General features: G+C 40.8%; 2 protein-coding genes across 4 annotated transcripts; both read right to left on the bottom strand.

Moving 5' to 3' along the window:
* Positions 1-762: 762 nt before the first annotated feature.
* On the bottom strand, positions 763-6,522 carry LOC121948022 (neuronal acetylcholine receptor subunit alpha-9-II). The gene is made up of 6 exons (XM_042493257.1): positions 6,445-6,522; positions 5,638-5,783; positions 4,440-4,594; positions 3,821-4,001; positions 3,124-3,475; positions 763-2,373 (listed from the first exon to the last, which is right to left on the bottom strand). The coding sequence occupies exons 1-6, from the start codon at positions 6,491-6,493 to the stop codon at positions 1,589-1,591; spliced, it is 1,668 nt and encodes a 555-aa protein (XP_042349191.1). The 5' UTR covers positions 6,494-6,522; the 3' UTR covers positions 763-1,588.
* A 2,611-nt stretch (positions 6,523-9,133) lies between these two features.
* Positions 9,134-16,940, bottom strand: ube2ka (ubiquitin-conjugating enzyme E2Ka (UBC1 homolog, yeast)). 3 transcript variants are annotated; one of them, XM_042493465.1, is made up of 8 exons: positions 16,601-16,940; positions 15,896-15,989; positions 15,637-15,695; positions 15,423-15,505; positions 13,335-13,434; positions 13,206-13,266; positions 10,626-10,754; positions 9,134-10,520 (listed from the first exon to the last, which is right to left on the bottom strand). In XM_042493465.1, exons 1-7 carry the CDS (start codon positions 16,661-16,663, stop codon positions 10,630-10,632), a joined length of 585 nt encoding a protein of 194 aa, XP_042349399.1. In that variant the 5' UTR covers positions 16,664-16,940; the 3' UTR covers positions 9,134-10,520; positions 10,626-10,629. The 3 variants fall into 3 exon arrangements, with proteins under 3 accessions (XP_042349399.1, XP_042349398.1, XP_042349400.1); XM_042493464.1 differs by lacking the exon at positions 13,206-13,266; XM_042493466.1 differs by lacking the exons at positions 9,134-10,520; positions 10,626-10,754 and adding an exon at positions 12,158-12,530.
* Positions 16,941-18,472: the final 1,532 nt, after the last annotated feature.

The raw sequence follows: 18,472 nt of genomic DNA, 5'->3' as shown, positions 1-18,472 counted from the left end.
TCACGGCCCTGGCTGTGCTACAAACAAAGCTTGCTCATTAACTATTCACCGCATGATTTTGAACAGAGAAATGATTCTGCGGATCTGGTGCGTGTGCTGCAGACGCTGTGTCTCTCAGCCCCAGGCGTCTGATTTCACAGTAGTGAATAAGACATGTTCTGTCTGCACTTGTCATATTTCAAAAGACCACCTTAAATTAATTCAGTGGTCAGATGATGAAGTGCCTGTATATCAAAACCATGATTGACGGGATAGTAATAAGATGAACATTAATAACATGCGATCAATAGAGCTGATAAGGATTGTATACTGTAGGAAGCAATGTAGCTAAATTGAATGCAGAGTGGCAGCAGCAGAAAATAAATATTTTAAAGGTCCCATATTATTCTCTTTTTTCAGGTTCATGGGTTTGGGTTTTTGCTATAACGGGTTTACATGTTTTAATGTTAAAATTTATACCTGCTTCACCCTTTGTCTAAAATACTCTGTTTAAGCCCTCGTATCTTTAAGACCCCCTCTTGAAAAATACCAGTCTGCTCTGATTAGTTCGTGTTTCCAAGTCCTCCACATCTGCACTCTCTGCATCTTGGCACTGTCACTGCAGTCTAGCCTGTTTTGTTTTTTTTAGATGAAGACCAAAAATGTAAGGATGCAATGCATAGGACACTAAATTATGTGTGTAATTAATCATAGGTTCTAACATTTTGTATATGTTCAAGGAAACATGCATGTGCTGTATGCAGGCAGCCCAAAACACTGAAGGCAAATTAAAATGTGTTTATTTTCAAATCACTGTAATCCATAATGTTCTTATTAACATGGATGGTTTAGATTTTTTTCAGGTGGGTTGTACCATAGTCATGGCATTACATACAATAGATGGCAATCAGCATATTCTTTTTTCTTTAGGTAGCTAAAGTATGTTTTTCTGCTGCACCCATACAAAGCAGCACACCGCTCCAAACTGCAATCTTAAGTACTTTGTGTTGCAGTCAAGACCACACTAACTGAGACCAAGACTTGACCGAGACCAGCATGTTCCAAGAAAGAAGATCAAGAAGAAGATCAAGCCTTTAAGGGGCCAAGACTGAGTCAAAAGCAATTGATTTCTATGAAGGCTTGAAGCCGTAATCAGTGACAAAAAAGCAAACTACAAATGAAATGTGATTGGCTGGATGTGAAGAAGAAATTTTTGGATCCAACAACAGTAATTATGTTAACAAATAAATCCATTGTGGTCTCAACCGGTCTTGATTAAAAATCCAGAGTCCGCTATGTCTGAGACCGAGACAAGACCGAGTCAAGATGCGTCCAAATCCGAGATGAGACTGTCTCCATATGAAGACCAATCTTGAGTACTACATCACTAGTAGTAATACACTGACTATGGATGAGAACCTCATTCAGCCCCACTTAAAAAAATCCAAACTATCCCTTTAATAAAGAAAAATCCACAAAGTCCGTAAATCTTAACATACATGTTTGTTTAAATAAAAACTAAAAAAAAAACTAAAAAGTCCCTTTGACTTTTTTATTTGACCAAAAAGATTTCACTGACTCAAATATAAAAAAAAAAATAGTAGTACTATCATGGCTTCTTTCCAATGATGAGGATGCTCATGAGGAAGACCATGATGAAAAAGATCCACATGAAAAATCTGTCCATCACCTTTGCGATCTTCTTCCATTCTGCTCCTTTGGCGCACGTGGCCCTCTGCTCTCGGAAACAGTTGGCGATATATTCAACATTGCGCACCAGCTTGGTGTCTACACCGGGGAAGCCACTAGCATGGCTGCAGAACACACAGGGGCCGAAGGTAACAGTGGGGCCATGAAGCAGAGGCTTTTTGTCTTCGGGGCAGCAGGGAAGCTTCTGGTCTACAGGGTAACAGGGAACTTTCTGATCTTCTTTACAGCAGTCACCTGTTGGGATTTTCCCATTCGAGCTTTCATATTTTCCAGGAGCAAAGCTGGAGAAGTGGCTCCTCTCATCCCTGGTGATGTGGTGCTGGGCTTTCACTCTCGGATGGTGCTGCGGTTTGGGGGTCTGAGGTCGGGAGTATTTGCGACCCTGCCACTCCTGCCGGCTACTGCTGCTGGCTGGTTTACCATTTGCATGAATATGGGAAGTGAGGTGCTGGTTATGGCTGTCATCCTGGGGGAAGTGAGAGGATGAGGAAGAGGAGGAGGCAGAGGCACAGTTCTCACCCACCTCATAAACAAAGAAAATCTTGGACATGTAGTCAATGATGAGGACTTTTGCCCAGTGGGGGACTGGTTTGGCCTCTGCACCACAGAAGTGGATGTTCATGATGAAGATGGTGAGAGATGTGGAGGCTGTGACCATGGTCATAGTAGCAATATAGTACTTCCCTGTGTGACAAATGGAAACAAAAAACAGACGGGAGGGGAGTTCGCTCTTAGAACCAAAATAAAAAATAGGGATGTCTTTAATATTTGTTATAATTTGAATCCATTTGTCTTTTGCTTTTTGTAGAAATTTCACTCAAATTCCTAACCAGTGAAATCATTCTAAAGATGCTATACATATTGGTTTTATATTAACAATCTCATTCTAGATCACAGTTTCTTTCTCTTTGACAGCACCTAGGGCAATAAGAAGGTGTGTTTTTGGATCTCACTTTTACTCGTTTCTGAAGTGTCATCATCTGTAGTCATTGCTCTTTTCCTTGTTTGTTTTGCCATAGCAACCATCTACTCACAAAGCAAGCAGACAACGGGGGGAAAAAACTGTAAACAACAGTAATGTAACAGTAACGGTAGTAACAGTAATTTGACTAATTTCAAAACGAGACTCCTTTGCAAGGTGTGGTCACAATAACAAACAGACCAGTGAAAGGTATGGAGAAATGTTTGATTTCGCTGTAGGGTCTCTTCCATGCGGTTATCAGACATCTACAATAACAATTTGAGCTCATCAGTCGCAAAAAAAAGCTCTGTTCATAAACGCAAAACTGACGGTGCAACAATCGCCCATAGGGACCATATTGCAGCCCTGTTTTTTATATTTTCTTTTTCATTTTTTTTTTATTTGTTTTGTTTGGTTTTTTTTACTAATTTAGGGTAATTTTCTTGTTCTCTTGACTTATTTCTTGCACTCACCTATAAGGGGCACACTCTCGGATGGAGGCATACTCTCAGCCACCATCAGCTGGAACACAGTGAGAGCCAGAAGAACGGTCACTCCGAGAGAAACCTTCTCCCCTGAGTCTGCAGGCAGGTAGAAACCAAGAGGAGCCAAGAAGGAGATGAGGAAGCAGGGGAGGAGGAGGTTGAAGATGTAAAAGGAGGAGCGGCGCTGCAGGAGCACCGTATAGGTGATGTCGGGGTACGGGTCAGAGCAACAGCCGTACATGATGACGTTCTTGGTGGCCGGCATCCCGTGGCACTCCCACTCCACATTTTCCACAAAGTCTGACAGGTCACCGCTGTCCATTCCCATAATGATGTCTACCTGAAATTAGAGTGATGGATAAGTCAGTGTAGAGGGGACACACAATCAGCTCCAACCACTGACATTTTACAAAAAAAAGACAATTTCAGCAAATGCATATAGACACTTATGTATGACCACAGAAAGAACATCTCTGAACAAAGAGACTCATAAGCAAGAGTATATGTGTGTCTGATCGCTTTCTCAAGCCGGCCGGTCTCAGTTACCACCTCGTCTCGACCTGAGTGAGTCTTGTATCATTTAACAAAGTCAACTAGCCTGTTAAATTTAGGTGATACAGATCATCAATATCCTGGTGGATTGTGAGTGCGCACTGGTCACATGTATACAGGTTTTTCTACACACCTGGTTGCCATTGTAGGTCCAGGAACCAAAAGTCAGGTTACATTCCTGGCTGTCAAAGGGGAAGTAGGAGACGTCGACCACACAGGAGCTCTTGGTGATGGCAGGAGCATCCCAGGTTATCTCTCCATTGTAGCGCAGCCTCACGTTGGTGTCCATTGGCCCTGAGAAGTCATCGTCAGCTCTGGAAGAGGAGGAAAAGCTGTTTGTGTAAAGACACCTGATTACAAGCTGTGCCAGTGAAACAAACTGGCATTCACTTCCAGTCTCCAAAGTGGGCATGGTCGTCTCTCCCCTGCATTTCTCCACCTCATTTAGAAAGTGTAGTAAATGTTGTGTGGATGGATTAAATATGATTCAAAACAAAACAACACTATATACAGTGCAAAGTTAATGTTTGTTTCTCATTTTGATGCTCATTTTTATCTGCTACCTTAATATCTGATATCAACGGATTCCTAACTGGGGGTGTGCCAGCTGCCATCTACTGCAGGTATACTCTTACTGAGGTTAAGTTCCTCCTACAACCACACTTCAGAAAATCCAATGATCCTTGTAACCTTTTACAATGAGGGTTTTACAAAAAACAGCAATGTTGTGTGTGTGTGACGTACTCGCGTACTTGTTATAGAGGACGAGGTCGGGCCTCCACACAAGGCTGCTGGGGATGTGAATCACCTCCAGTCCGTCATACTCCTCTTTATCCCACTTCAAGTAAGCATCATGCCACGTCTGCCTGATCCACAAGTAGGCAATCAGCACCTGGTTCCTCTCATCCTTTACTCACACACACACACACACACACACACACACACACACACACACAATGGTTATAATCTAACAGCAGCTTAAAGTAAGATCCTCTTGGTCTCCGTCTCATTTCTCTGTTGCTCATCAACTCTCTGAGCATTACGAGGGGCTCAGAGGATCACAACAGCTGAAATTCAGACTCGTCTGTCAATATCAGGTGGATGAGCAGTCGTTTTCTGGCGTGGGTGGGTGGGGTTGGTTAAGGTATTGATGCCAGTGCCTCATTGAAGTGAACCAATGAAAACATGACCGCTCGGGGTAACAGTACACTCACACACACACACACACACACACACACACACACTTATTCGAAGTCTACCCTCTCACTGCGTTCTTCTCAAACATGACAACGTGATGTTACATTCAAACGGAGAGCCCTCTCTCTAAGCACACACACCCAAACACACGTGCACAACACAAGTGCTTATTCACTGCGGGCTGACACAGCACTGAACCTGAACAGGAACCCGAGCCAGCTGAGTAACAGTAAGCCCAGGCTCTACAGTAGGAGGTCTGTCTGTCATTCATACACATCCAAATCTACAAACTCAACTTCTGGTGACGCTGAGTGAATGTAAATTCAACATCTTCATGTTCTAGGCCTCGGTTCACTGTGTATATGGTTTCAGTATTTATTTGATCTCTCTCTAAAACATCATCAAAGGTTATGGCTGGGTAGTTTTACTCTTAGCAGAGGGGCAGTGTAAGTAATTGATGGTACAAGAAATGTTGACTTTTTTTGTTATGGCGCTGTAATGAGGGATGAGCTCATGGTAATTACTGAAAACCATCACATACTGTATTAGGCATCTATGTCTAGAGCTTTAATAGAAACTTTTTGTGTATGACAGATTCAACTGCAGAATTTGATATTTTTCAGGCCAAAATATCAACACAGTCCTGTTGTCTGGTTTAGTTTAGTAATGTTGTACCGTAATGTACAATACACATTATTTAATGAGCACTTAAGAATTTAAATATGAGGAACATGCCGATGTGTGAATACACACCATGTCTTTGATCTGAGAGAGGGTGATCTGAAGGGTGACGTTGAGGGCTCTGTCGGTGTCCTCGACAGGCCGCAGAGCGCTGGAATAGTTCTCCATCAAATCATTCAGAAGCTTGTGGGCAAAGTGACCCTGAGCCGAGTGAGCCACTGCAGAGAGACACATGTGGTCATCAGTCATTTTCAAGATTTTGGCAAATCAACCTTAGTGCTTTTTAATGTAGTTTCTTGTAGCAGACCAATGAAGACCATGATAGACTTACTTAGCTTAAACTGAATTTTCCTAGACATTCTAGTTGTGCCTTTCAGTTCATCTAAAAAAAGTAAGCATTAAATGCTCTACAATGCCCTTTCTTCAAAAACTTCAACATCACTACTTTTTACTACTCTTATTACCCACAAAGCAAAGTGCACTTAACACCATTAAACCTCAGCATCACATTATTTAACGCTTTGAAACCTGGATCAACATCAGCTTTCTTGTGCTGGGTTCAGATGACTTTCGTAAGCAAACTTGAGTAAACTAATTTGCTTTCTTTCAAAAACACAGCAGACAAAAGGGAATCAGCAATTTGGCATGAAATATCCTGCAAAGTCATTTTCCTTGTAACTTTTTACTTATTTCTTTTTGTTTGTTGTTAAGTTGCTCGTTGCCCTCGTTCTATGTCAGAAATCGAGCCAATTTTCTCAGCTTTTAAAGGGATAACCAAAGGAAAAGCATTTATGTGCACACGTTAAAAACAGCACATCTTAAACTCATTAACAGCAGCCCAGACATCATTTTTTCCACATGCAACAGCATCTGACTCACCTTCTGGAAGCAGCATCGCCAGGCAGATTATTGGAATCATCTTGAGCATTTATTAACACCTCCAGGAAGAAATTAAAGGTAACTGCAACCAGCAATCTAACCTTTGGTTTCATCCCCTAACAGACCTACATGCTGCCCGTTCAACCCCAGTTGAACTCAGTTGCAGATAGCAGGGCGCCACTTCATCTGGCCGTCCTCACAGAGAAGCTCTTACTGCTTGGCAGGGGAGGCAGCATGTCTGCTGACTGAGACACGGAATAAAACTCGGGCTATCACATAACAGCAGCAGACTGAGAGAAACAGGATGCTCACGAATCATCGCCTCACCACACACTGGGCTATTCAGCTGTCAATCAAACGCCTGCAGCCAGGTGAGCTGCTGGCGTACTCCTACAACTCACTGCCAACACCAGGAAGGCAAGAAGGAGAAAAGACAAGGAAATCAATCACTCAGTTATACATACATTACTGTGGCTAGGTCTTTAGAGGTATACAAATATTATATACATTAAAAATAGCAATAAAACATGTCACGGTTGTTTTTAAGTAATACTTCTCGATGGCAGATTTTCAGCCAAGTTGAGGCACTTTCTGCAAGTCATATTTGCATTAAAAGTTGCAAATAAAAAAAAATTTTTTTTTTAAGTTGTACTATTTGAATCATCTTTTTTGTTGAGGATACCGATACCCCAAAGAATCATTTTAATATTAATTACTCATCCTACATTACGCTAAAGTAGGAAAGAAAAGTTTGTCCCAAAATGATTTTTGGATCCAGGAACTTGTGACTTTCTGACATTGACTCACAAGACAGGCAGATGGTTCATAATCAGTTACTGGAACTTGAAATTATTCTAATAAAAACATTTTTTTGCTCAGCCAGTATTTATAGATTTGCAAGGGCTAGGCACTTCAGAGATGTGATCAATATTTAATAAATAATAATACATATTTTTGTGGCCTTTATGCTATGTGGGCTTCTTGCAGAAAGATGGGGGTCACAGAGTCCATGGCAGGGTAGGGGTGGGTTCCGCTGTGATGAAGTCACGTCAATGAAGCCTTTAACATTTTAATAATTCAACAAGTTAATTTATTTGGCGTGCATTTTAATAGCACAGAGAGTGATTATCTCAGTGCCAGGAAGAAGTGTGTTTTTGGTTTTGTGTATTCAACCCTATGTAGTACAGTTGTCCTCTCTGCTCTGGGATGCTTGGAGGAGTTCCAGATGGCTAGAGAGATATGCCAACTTCTAGTGGAAGGACACAAAATGAGCTTTTGTCACTCGGGGCGCCTGTGAAACCTGAGGCTAGTTTGCTGAGCAGCAGGTGCAGCCCTGTACAGTCAAATCCACCGTAATATTGTCACTGAGGTGCTTTGGTGGATCTACACTACATACTACTGTTGATTAGGGGACATAAACACATCAATGTGAGCTTTTCCTCCTGTTCGGTGCCAGTATGCAGGCTAAAATGTAGCATTCAGATTACCGCCAGGGATTCTTGGAGAGGTTCAGCATGGACACAACACGCCACCAGGCAGGCCATCTGTTATTGTGCTCGTTCTCACTAGAAGCAAGGTGATCTGAACATTATGATAAGAGCCTGTGTCACATCCTTGTTGATGCTCTAAATGCACAGAAAAATGTGCTTGCTCAACCACTGTATGCAACAGCAGCGCAGGAAATACTGTACAGGTCCAAAAGCTACTGTACAAAAAAAGGCAAATCTGCATAAGCAATTCACCAGTTCTTCTGCGCGCATTTTCTTCTTCTAAATTGGCTTGCTTGCTCCATTTTCACTAGCAATGCAATTCCCTGTGGGTTTAATTTCTGTTGTTTTTTGTAGATTTAGTGTACCATCCTAGTTTTTATTCAAATGCATGCACAGCCAAATAAGCTTATTAACAAGTTAGATTCTAAACATCAACAAGCATGAACTGTTTTATTTGTCAATATAAGGATTAGGATTAAATTTATAAGAATCTTCAACTATTTTTCTGAATATGACAATTTGACATTTTACATTTTTCGATTAAGATGTGTAGGATATGTCGGTATTATTCGGGTTTAATATCATTATTTGAGCATGTATACAGTGCACTCAGAATATACTCCTGAATTGGGATTTTTACAAAAGGTTGCGATACCCAGCCTCTTGCCTGTTTACAGTTAGCTCTGTACATTTGTTGTGGATATGTTGGACACAAACCATCTCACCAACAGTTTGCAAGGCTGTATAGTAGAGATGCAGACCAGCTTTTAAACATTAAAAGCAGCAACAATAAGGAACTTAATATCAACAGGTATTTGGATATGGACAAATGAAACAATACTGTTCTTTTCACAAAAGTGGCTGAAGAAATGAAAGCGGGAGGGACGAGTTCGTACTACCAATCAAGTCAGACTCCAGTACGAAATTTTGAAAAATCCTATTTTGATGCATAGAAGCAAAACGACAAGCAGCTGCAGCTGTTTGACTTTTCCATATTTTAATGTGACAAACTACATGTTAGGGCACGTTACTGGCTGCATGTACTCTGAACTATTAGTAAAATATCCATTTTCATTAGCCATGTAAAGGCTGAGTAGGAATATTGTCTTTATTGGGAATATGGGCTTGTTGTGTTTCCGCTGAGGAAAAATGAATCCAGTTAAGTATACAGCGCACCAAAGAGACGTCACGGAAAGGTGTGGATTAATTTACACAGACTTTATTATCTTTATTTACAGATGAATCATTTTAGACATATTTATCTGTTGGCGCAGTTAAGATGATGCAATATTTTTCAAACTCGTTTTGAACTATTTCCATCCAGACTTGTGACAGGTTGTGTTACCGCTGAACTTTTTTATTTTATTTTATTTGTTTGTTTGTTCTGTTTTCTTTCAGTTTAAAAACAAGAATCCAAGTGTATTCCTGCAGGAGGCCAAAACCAAATAAAAGTTTTAAAAAATGTGGGGGAAAGGGACAGGTGAAGTAAGCCATGTTGAAAACAGTTGTGGGGGATGGAAGCTGGGTTTTGCTGCAGGAGCTTTGGATTTGTAAGACAGCTGAAGTTGGGAGAAAACGTTGCATGGAAATGAGTATGGCTACTGTGTGAACACCTCTGTGACACTTAAAGAGCTGGCCTCCAGAACAGGAAATAAGCCTTGTCGTTCTCTGGGTCTGTTTAGTGTCTGTTACCTGGTGCACCATTTTTACTGTCCCACAATTTAATTTAATGTCCAAATTTCAGGTTTCTGCACTTTATAGTGCCCACAAAAGCTCCTGGTGATGGTACAAGATATTCAAAACATTTAAAATTTTAAATTACTACTGATTTAGTAGCCTTTGTCACTTTAAAGTACCCCAAATTACTTAGTGTTTATTGTGTAAGGATCAATGAAGTGGAGGTAAGATAAGACATATTACAAATGAGATAACAATTTTAAGTGTTTTAAGGCTCAATCCCTATTTAGAGGACCAGCCCACAAGTGTGTAAAAAACAAGACCAGGTCCAAAAGAGCCTCCTTGAATGGCTTGACTCACTCCTACAAAGGTTTTCACGAATGAAGGTAAATGCACTGCATAGGCAAGGATAAGCCGCTGACAGCCGCTTCTTTGTCACAGCCAAAAAAGCTGGGAGAGTGGCGGGCGTGGGCGGGGTCTTAAGTCTGGCATTTGCTTCAAAAGGGCCGAAGATGTGGTTGAATTTCTGATTGTAGCGCTGAGTGGAATGTTGAATGAACTTAAAGAAACCAGAGATAAGAGCTCATAGAGCGACTGATTGGAGTGTGGTACAGCAGAGGTGATGAGCGGAGAGGATAGAGGATAGAGGATGAGGAGGAGGAGGAGGAGGAGAGGGGGGAGCGTGGAGGTGAGGAGTCCACTGAGAAACAGAGGGTGCAACAGGGGAAGAGATGCCTTGAGACAGCAGGAATTCAGGGGAGAGAGGGTGTGTATGTGTGAGGAGTAAGGGGGGAGGGATAGGGTTCAAGAGGAAGATGAAGAGGGTGTCAAGATTCAGTTACTGAGCAGTAGCTCTGTCGCTGTCTCCACATCCCAGGATTTCGACGACAACGCCACTATTACTGCATTCTAGGGAGAAAAACAAAGCACATTCAAAAACAGTATTTTATTCTGCAGCAGAATTCAGCAGTGCAAAGCACAGTAGGGGAGGACAAAAAGTTGAGAAATACTTACTTTTTCAAAGCCCATGGCACAGAGTTTGTCTATTTTGCGTGTGTACTCCGGACTGGAGACAGGAGCACCTGCATAGACATGAGACCAGAGCCTCGCTGTCTGTTTGAACATCTCTGGGTTCTGCTTGTACTGTGTGATGAACAAACGTGAAAAACAACAAAAGTTTGTTTGAAAGGGGTTCAGTATACCATCGTCAACAACCGTAACATGGTGCTTTTCTTCTTTGTTTCGCTCCGCAAGCACATATGGAAGAGAAGTGCACTTATGATCGAGTGTATGTGTGGCTACACAAAAGATTGTACTTTTTTTTTTTTTACTCTCTGCAAAATGTTGGTTGCTGATGAGACAGTCAGAGCCAAAGAAACAAGTACAGCTACAGTTTCTGCCCAGTGGTGCCCAGCAGTCTGTTTCTATGCTGTGTTTGCATTTCTAAAATCAAATGCAGGTGTAGCTTTTCTATCCTCATGAAATATTAGCATTTAAACTACTTTTAAATAAAAATAAGAGACTAAGACTTTTTTCGATCAGTCTGTGATCGGATCATTCAGAGCGGATCAGATCAATGGATTACAGGTGCTGTTTCCATGGGAACGTGGCCAATTTCATCATAAGTAGGCTGGAAAACAACAAACACTAAAACTATATGAATTACCGTTACATTTCACTTTCAAGGGGCCTGGTGATCTGTTGCTCTGTCTGTGCCCAGAGCACACTCTGTCATGGGAGAGAAACTCAAAATCTAAATATGGCAGCACATGCTGATAATGTGGTGGTGCACCACAAATAAATGCATGTGTGGGAAACCCCGCAATTTAGTGCAACACTGTCCAAACCTCTTGAACAGCCTCAGATTTCTACTCCATATTGGACCTCTGACAAATTGCAAACTGTGCTGAAAACAGAAGCTGGCTGGAGATGTACATAATAAAAAACATCTTACACTAAATCTTATCTAACCTCATTTCATTCCTTCATGTGTTTCACTGGGATGTGGGCTGCTAAGCAATAGATTAGTGTTACTACAGTGCATGACACAAGGATTAGTGATTGCACTGTACGTAGGTGTTGTAATGTGTTCAGTAAAAGGAGGTGAAGGGCAAACAGCTCACTGCCTACACATGATATTTCACAACAGGTTCATTTTACAAGCACTGTACTGAATATTACTGAACATGTCACAACTGTAACAACAAACGACCGGTGAGCAGCACAGAAAGAAGCATGATGCATCCATCCTTAAAAGGTAATTTGAGGTAACAATCCAGAGTCATCCGCAGGTGACCTCGAAATGAAAACCTGAACAGACCAATCTACTCGACTTTTAACATCAAAGTTGCAAGCAAGACCAACATTTCCTCTGCGGCAAGTTTTGGTGGAATCTAATAATTTATCTTATTAAAGTCAAGATCGTATGATTTCTCCAGTGACATTCTGTCAACATGAGAGAGGGGGTGCAAAACAAAATAGATTCAGCAGCTTTTCCATATTTACCTGCTACAGTATGGTGTCCCAAGGCCATCATAGTTAAGGTTTTGAAATGTGTAACATTTAGTACACAGCTGTCAAGTACACATCTGTGTGCCCGGTAGATGATGGGATTTGTTCAACAGTCGTTTGGTAAAAAATACAGTTCTCGTCCTGATTTTTTGAAATTCAGGATACATAACAGCCTAAACTTTAGCAACCTCTGTGTCTGAAAGTTAAGTTGAAAAAATAAGCAAGTGATACTCGGGTCAGCAATTTGATGTCCACCTGGTTCAAGGAAACCAGGTGGACAGTAGGATTTTGACACATCCTACTGACAGAGGCAGATGTGTGAGGTGCATGTCGTGATCAATGTCCTGGATTAGAAGCTTACCTTGCCCAAATCTTTCCCTGTCAATCCTTCCTGTATGTCTTCACTTCCTATTGTCAATTTAAGGCAAAAAATGTCATATTTGAAAGAAAAAAATTGGAGAGGATCTTTCTGTTATAAACGCCAGTCTTAACCAGCAGTGTGGGGCTACAACTAATATGAAAATACTAAAAAATCAAAATCACATTCTGCCCTTGGTGACATTATCAAGTGCCTTATTTTAACCGACTGACTACTTAAGACCCAATGTTTAATATACTGTCATATAAGACAAAAAATAGGAGTAAAATCTCACATTTGGGGATCTGGAACTATTACATTTTTCAAATGCCTTAAACACAGTAAAATTGATGCTAATTAATTTTCTGATGACAGATCTACAGCAGTCTATCAACAAGCCCCATCCACTAGTAAGTAGTATGTCTCTGCAGGTGCCACTGTAGGGCTAAATGAAACTGACACAACTATCAAATATCACTATAATTGTGACAATTTTTTTTAAAGGAATTCACTGTTCAATTTACACTGCTAGAACTCCTACAGATTAATATAGAGGTCCCTAACCATACCAGGATTATATAATGACAGGCTCTGTAAATGCTAAGGTTATGAGAGTTATTTTCACTTAAACACTGTCATAATAATGTGAGAACTCTCCGTGTAATTGAAGCTTTTCCAAGCAGAAAGCATTTGAGATACATCACAATACTACAATAATCAAATACCTGCACAATATCTGGTGTCAGATGGAGGGGAGCACAATATTATATGCATATGTTGCTCTGCCTAAAAAATTAGAAATACAATATCAGTTTCAAACAAAAGTCAAAACATAGATACACCAGCACACCCACCTGATTGGCTACCACTGCATCTTGAGGATCATCTGGTTCTGCAGCTGCCAGTAAGGCTTGTAGTGACAAAAGGACTGTCCTCAGTGTCATAGCTGCTGCCCTGAAAGAACATACAGGACACTGCTTAGTGCAACACAAAAACAATGTCAGCTTTTCTCGTGGACTTTAACAGACGTGTTTACATAAAAGTTTCTGTTCCTGCATAGGAGCACTGGGGATATATTTTCAATACTAAACTAATCTCTATAAACTGATATCTGCATTTGTATGCAGAATCTGTGGGCAACAAGACAATGTTTTGGTTTTGTAAGCAGTCTGGTCTCTGTTCATAGTCCATGTAGTATTGACCATTTTATGTCTAAGTAGGCTTTGATTGCAAGCAAATAAACAGTCTGTGTGGAGAGCAAAATAAGCAGAATGGGCCAAAATGCAATCTCTGAACCCATCAGCTTTTGTCTGATGATGATTTAGATTTTCTTTGATTTATTAGCTGGCTACTCGTGAAAAAATCAAGTCGCAGAAGTTGTCTCTCACTTCCATCTCGATTCATGCATCTCAAATTGCTAATTGAACTGTAAACAATGATGGGCGAACGGGAGAGGAAGTCCCTGCACAAATATCCGTTATCCCGATATCTGCTGGATACATCGGAGCCCCCAAAATATTGGCCTTTGCCCCCAGAGGCTAAATAGTCATCAGACCAACAACCAATGGGTTTTGAGTTTAATACTCAATGTGATAGTGGACTGGCTAGTTTAAACATCTTTGATCTAAAATGTGCCTCGACACTTATTGGGATAAATATAACAACTAATGCCTTTCATGTCATCATGTTCGACCTCTATTTAACCTTGTTGTAGCTATTTTTTATACTGTACCAATGTATAAAATGTAGGAGTATAGATCAGTGCATATTGGGGCTATTTGCACAGTTTTAAAAATGAAATTACTGCCAAAAAGATTGTCTAGTCATCAAATTGTTGACAGAGGTGGATATTAGAACAGTAACTGGAACAGCGTTGCCTTCAAAGGCTTTACGTACAATATCTCTGCAAACAAAAATAACATATACAAAGAGGGTCCTAGCCCTTAGATCGGTTTAGCATTGCCACTGCAGACAGAACTCTTACATATGGGTGGGGCTGTTGTCACTTGTCAGCAGCACTCGCTGTATTTCCGAGGTCACCGGTTATACAGAGTGAAGTCTGCGCCCTGTTTATTGTCCATAGAACGGGGCTGCGGGCTGCAGTGAGACTCTCTTAATGGAATATTTAAAAATAGCAGGTTTGTGCAGTGACTCCTCTTCAGGCAAGTGCGGGGGTTTAGTCTTTCCAAAGCACGCAGGAACAACGCTCCGACAAGTTTTTTTTCTCCAAATGAGGATTAGAATACATGCAGTTCACATAATCCAGCCGCAATTAATATACCTTTATTAAACACTTAAAGATCCATTCATTACTAAAAGTGTGTCATCCAGGAAGGACAAAAAAACAAACGGAGTGGTCTAAGTTGTCTTATTGAAATTTAAGGTGTTCTGATGCATTCACGTTGTCATGTCATGCAATGAGTAAAGGAGGTAAATGTTTCACGTTAAAAGTTGCTGGCAGTCCGCCCAATGAATTAAATCTTTTTTGTCTTAGTCTACAGCTGCTGCTAGAGGCTGCGAAACATCCTCTTATTTTATAGTTATAGTTTACTAATGTTTGAAAAACTTGTCACAGTATGAACATTGGTTAAAGCAGCTAGCTGTGTTGATGAGTGTTTCTTCTCTGCTGTCCAATGAACAGACTGCAGCGTTTCAAGATACACCTGTCAGTAGCTGATCTGTGTGCTAGGTACCCCAGACAGAGAAGCGACAAAAATGGGGACAGTTCCAAAGGTACTGAAGTTACCATCCACATATTTTCACTTTTCAAAAAATGCATACCGAGCTAAAACAAACAGAACCAACCTGCTGGTAGAAATACCCCATTAGATATGGCCATGGCTTTGGTCAGGAAGACACTGTCTTACAAGACTAGGAAAGTATTTCATGATGGATATGTGATAGATAAAGAATGACAGGAATGCTAGCACACATTCACTCACCACTGGTCTTTGAGAATGTCCAGACATATTGCACCTGTGACCGAGCTGATGTTGGGATGCCAGATCTTTGTGATAAACCGCACCTGAGATATTACATGAAAAGGGGACGGAGCAAATCATCTGCACATTAGCACACTTAATGAAACATTTCTGAGGCCAATGTCCTCAAGGAAAGGGATGGTTATCAGTACCAGTAAGAGTGATGAATCCCTACCTTGGGTGGATTGAATGGATACGTCTCTGGAATTTTAATTTCTAGTTGATATCTACCCCCTGGAAGAAATTAGACAATTATTCACAAGTCATGGCAGGGCTTTTTCAAGCAAGCACTGTTAAGGTTTAGTTTATGTTATTAAGGATTAAAAGGACTCTTGAAATAGTTAGTTGACGGATGTCAGTGACGCCCAATATCACATAATGAACTTGTGCCATCATACACACAGGTTAGCAGTGAGTTTAAATTAGCCCCTCACCTTCATATGGTGTGTCTGGTGGCCCAGCTATTTCCCCTTTAAGTTCTGTGAAGTTCTCATCCACCAGATCCACCTTTATCTGGTTTTTGCTCGTCTGAAAGAGTGAAAAGGCAAAGAGGCGATATGACTACAGCAGACAGGCAGGCTGCAAAGTGTTAAGCTAGCTCGCTGTCAAACTCAAACCTGCCTATGCAGCAGAAGTTGACACCCCCCCAGCAGCATTAGCCAAAGTTGACCTCAACTTGTTGCACACATCTGACGGATCTACATATAATACGTGTAACGTAAGTTGATAACAATCTCTGCAGATACAGGGGGGACATATGTGAAAGCAAACCTTTAGTAGTACACGCGGAGCACACCAATCTTTCTTTGCTAACACGGCTGCATGGTTACCATAGAAGGCATGGTAAGCTAGCCAGTTAGCAATATGAACTCACTTAATTGAGATAATGTTCTAATAGCCTGATAATCTGCTTGCTAACAACAGTAATACCTTTGGCTTTAACTTCACAACAGTGGCACATTAACAGCTAGCTCCATTAGCTATTTATGAAGCCGGATGCACTGCCGTGTCTGAAGCTAAAGCTAGCAGCCTGGTGATTACAAAGCTGACAGCCAGCGACGCGTCACTCACATTCAGCCTCCCAGTCAAAGAATAAACACGGAAAGCAGCAATATTCAGAGGCAAATGTGACAACCAACCTCTTCACTTTTCAGCACCTCCTTAAATTCCCGTTTTATCCTCTGAACTGCGATGTTGGCCATGGTTCCCCCGTGTTCCCGTCCGGTTGGGGCCTCGCCGCCGTCCGACCTGACTAACGGTAGCAGCTAGCTTGTTCAGCCTACAGTAGCGCTGCACTTTTTGGATACACCCTCAAAAATAACGGCTGGAACGTTGTTCGCCGCGAGCACCGTTAGTCCCGGTTACCAAGGTGATGTTATAAATGGTTAAAATGGCTCAGCATGCGTCTATCATCTCAAATGTGTAACAACACAATGGTTGGTGGTACTGAAAACATTTTAATACCAAACTGCATGCAGTCTGGAGGAGAGAGGGTCATGTGATCAGTATTGCCATCCTGAACGCCCTCTCCCATTGGTCGACACGTTAATGATGAATAGTGTATTATTATTATTATTATTATTATTATTAAAGGCTATAAAAACCACATGATGTCCAAAGGGGTGGTATAGCCTATGTATGAAAAAACAAACAAACTGGTAAACAGGGCTTCATACACTGACTTGTAGATTATATTTAGGGACTGTACTTTATATGAGATGGATGATGGATGATGGATCCGAGAAGAATACTGTGTGTTAATTGTAGTCTGACTGTTTATTTGTGTGGCTGTGTGGCCTGGGTCTCTCGGTTGTCCAAGGTAAATTTCTCCTAAGGGAGACAATAAAGGCTAATCTTAATCTTAATCTTAATTTTATTTATTAGAGTTATGGAGTGGCTGGATTGTGGCCTAGTTTTTTGTTTGTTTGTTTTTGTTTGTTTTTTATGTCATGACCCTCCTGGGAGTCACGGATATGAGCCACAAATATTTTTCTTTGAGCCTCCCTTAGTGACTGGGGGAAAATGCATGATCCCCCCCCTTCACCATAAATAACCATATTTGATGTGGGTTTGGAGATTTTTAAAGAAAACATGCATTTCAAACCTATTTTGGGATTGTGAGGGTATTAAATGCTACTACAAATCAGAAAAGGAAACTTCCTCCCCTGTGCTTTAAAGTTTTGCACCACCCCCTCCACTCTCATAAATATCGAACAGTCCCCCCCCAGATTAGGTTTAATCATTATGATGTGATTTGTTTTGTTTTTTGTTTTTCTGTTTTGGTTGTTTTTACATCATAACGTTCGCGAGAACTAAAATATTTTCCTTTAGCCTCCCAGAATGACTGGGGAAAAATGCATGACCCTTCTTCCACCATAAATAACCATAACTGATGCAATTTTGGAGATTTTAAATAAAAAATGCCTTTCAAACCCACTTGCAGGTTTCGGGGTTCTGAGGGTATTTAAAATAAATAAAAACTACAACCATTTGAAGTTGAATGTCCCTCCCCTAAGTTAAAATAAAATAAAATAAAACAACAATAACTCTCTCCCTAGTGCTTAAAAAATATCTGAAGTGCCTCTGCCGTTTTTTACCATGATTCCCCTCTCACAGTTCCTAAAGTTTGCATCACATGATGTGAATAAAAAGTCATTTGCTTTTCATCACTGCGACATTTTTTCATCTGATGATACCACTTAACTCCGTCTGTCTCACATATGCAAGTCACACAAATCAATGTTTTCAAAGAAAGATAAGGACAAATATGAGTTGAAAGAAAATCCTTCACTCTTAAGTGAGAGTAAAATCCTTAGACAGGTATGAATGAAGAACAATTAAAGACATATAGAGGATAGGCTGCTGATTAAAAGTGATGGAGATGCAATCACCCAGATGTGTTACATCCTTGGACTAATATAAGGTGAACCCCACCAACAATCATGTCAATCTGTGAAATGCAAAATCATATCAATTGTCCACAGGCATTGCAAAACACTGACATGCAAGCG

Source organism: Plectropomus leopardus, chromosome 9, assembly GCF_008729295.1.
Source record: "Plectropomus leopardus isolate mb chromosome 9, YSFRI_Pleo_2.0, whole genome shotgun sequence".
Lineage (NCBI taxonomy): Eukaryota > Metazoa > Chordata > Actinopteri > Perciformes > Serranidae > Plectropomus > Plectropomus leopardus.
Note: the sequence above shows the minus strand (reverse complement) of the source record. Positions and strands in the feature narration are given on the sequence as shown.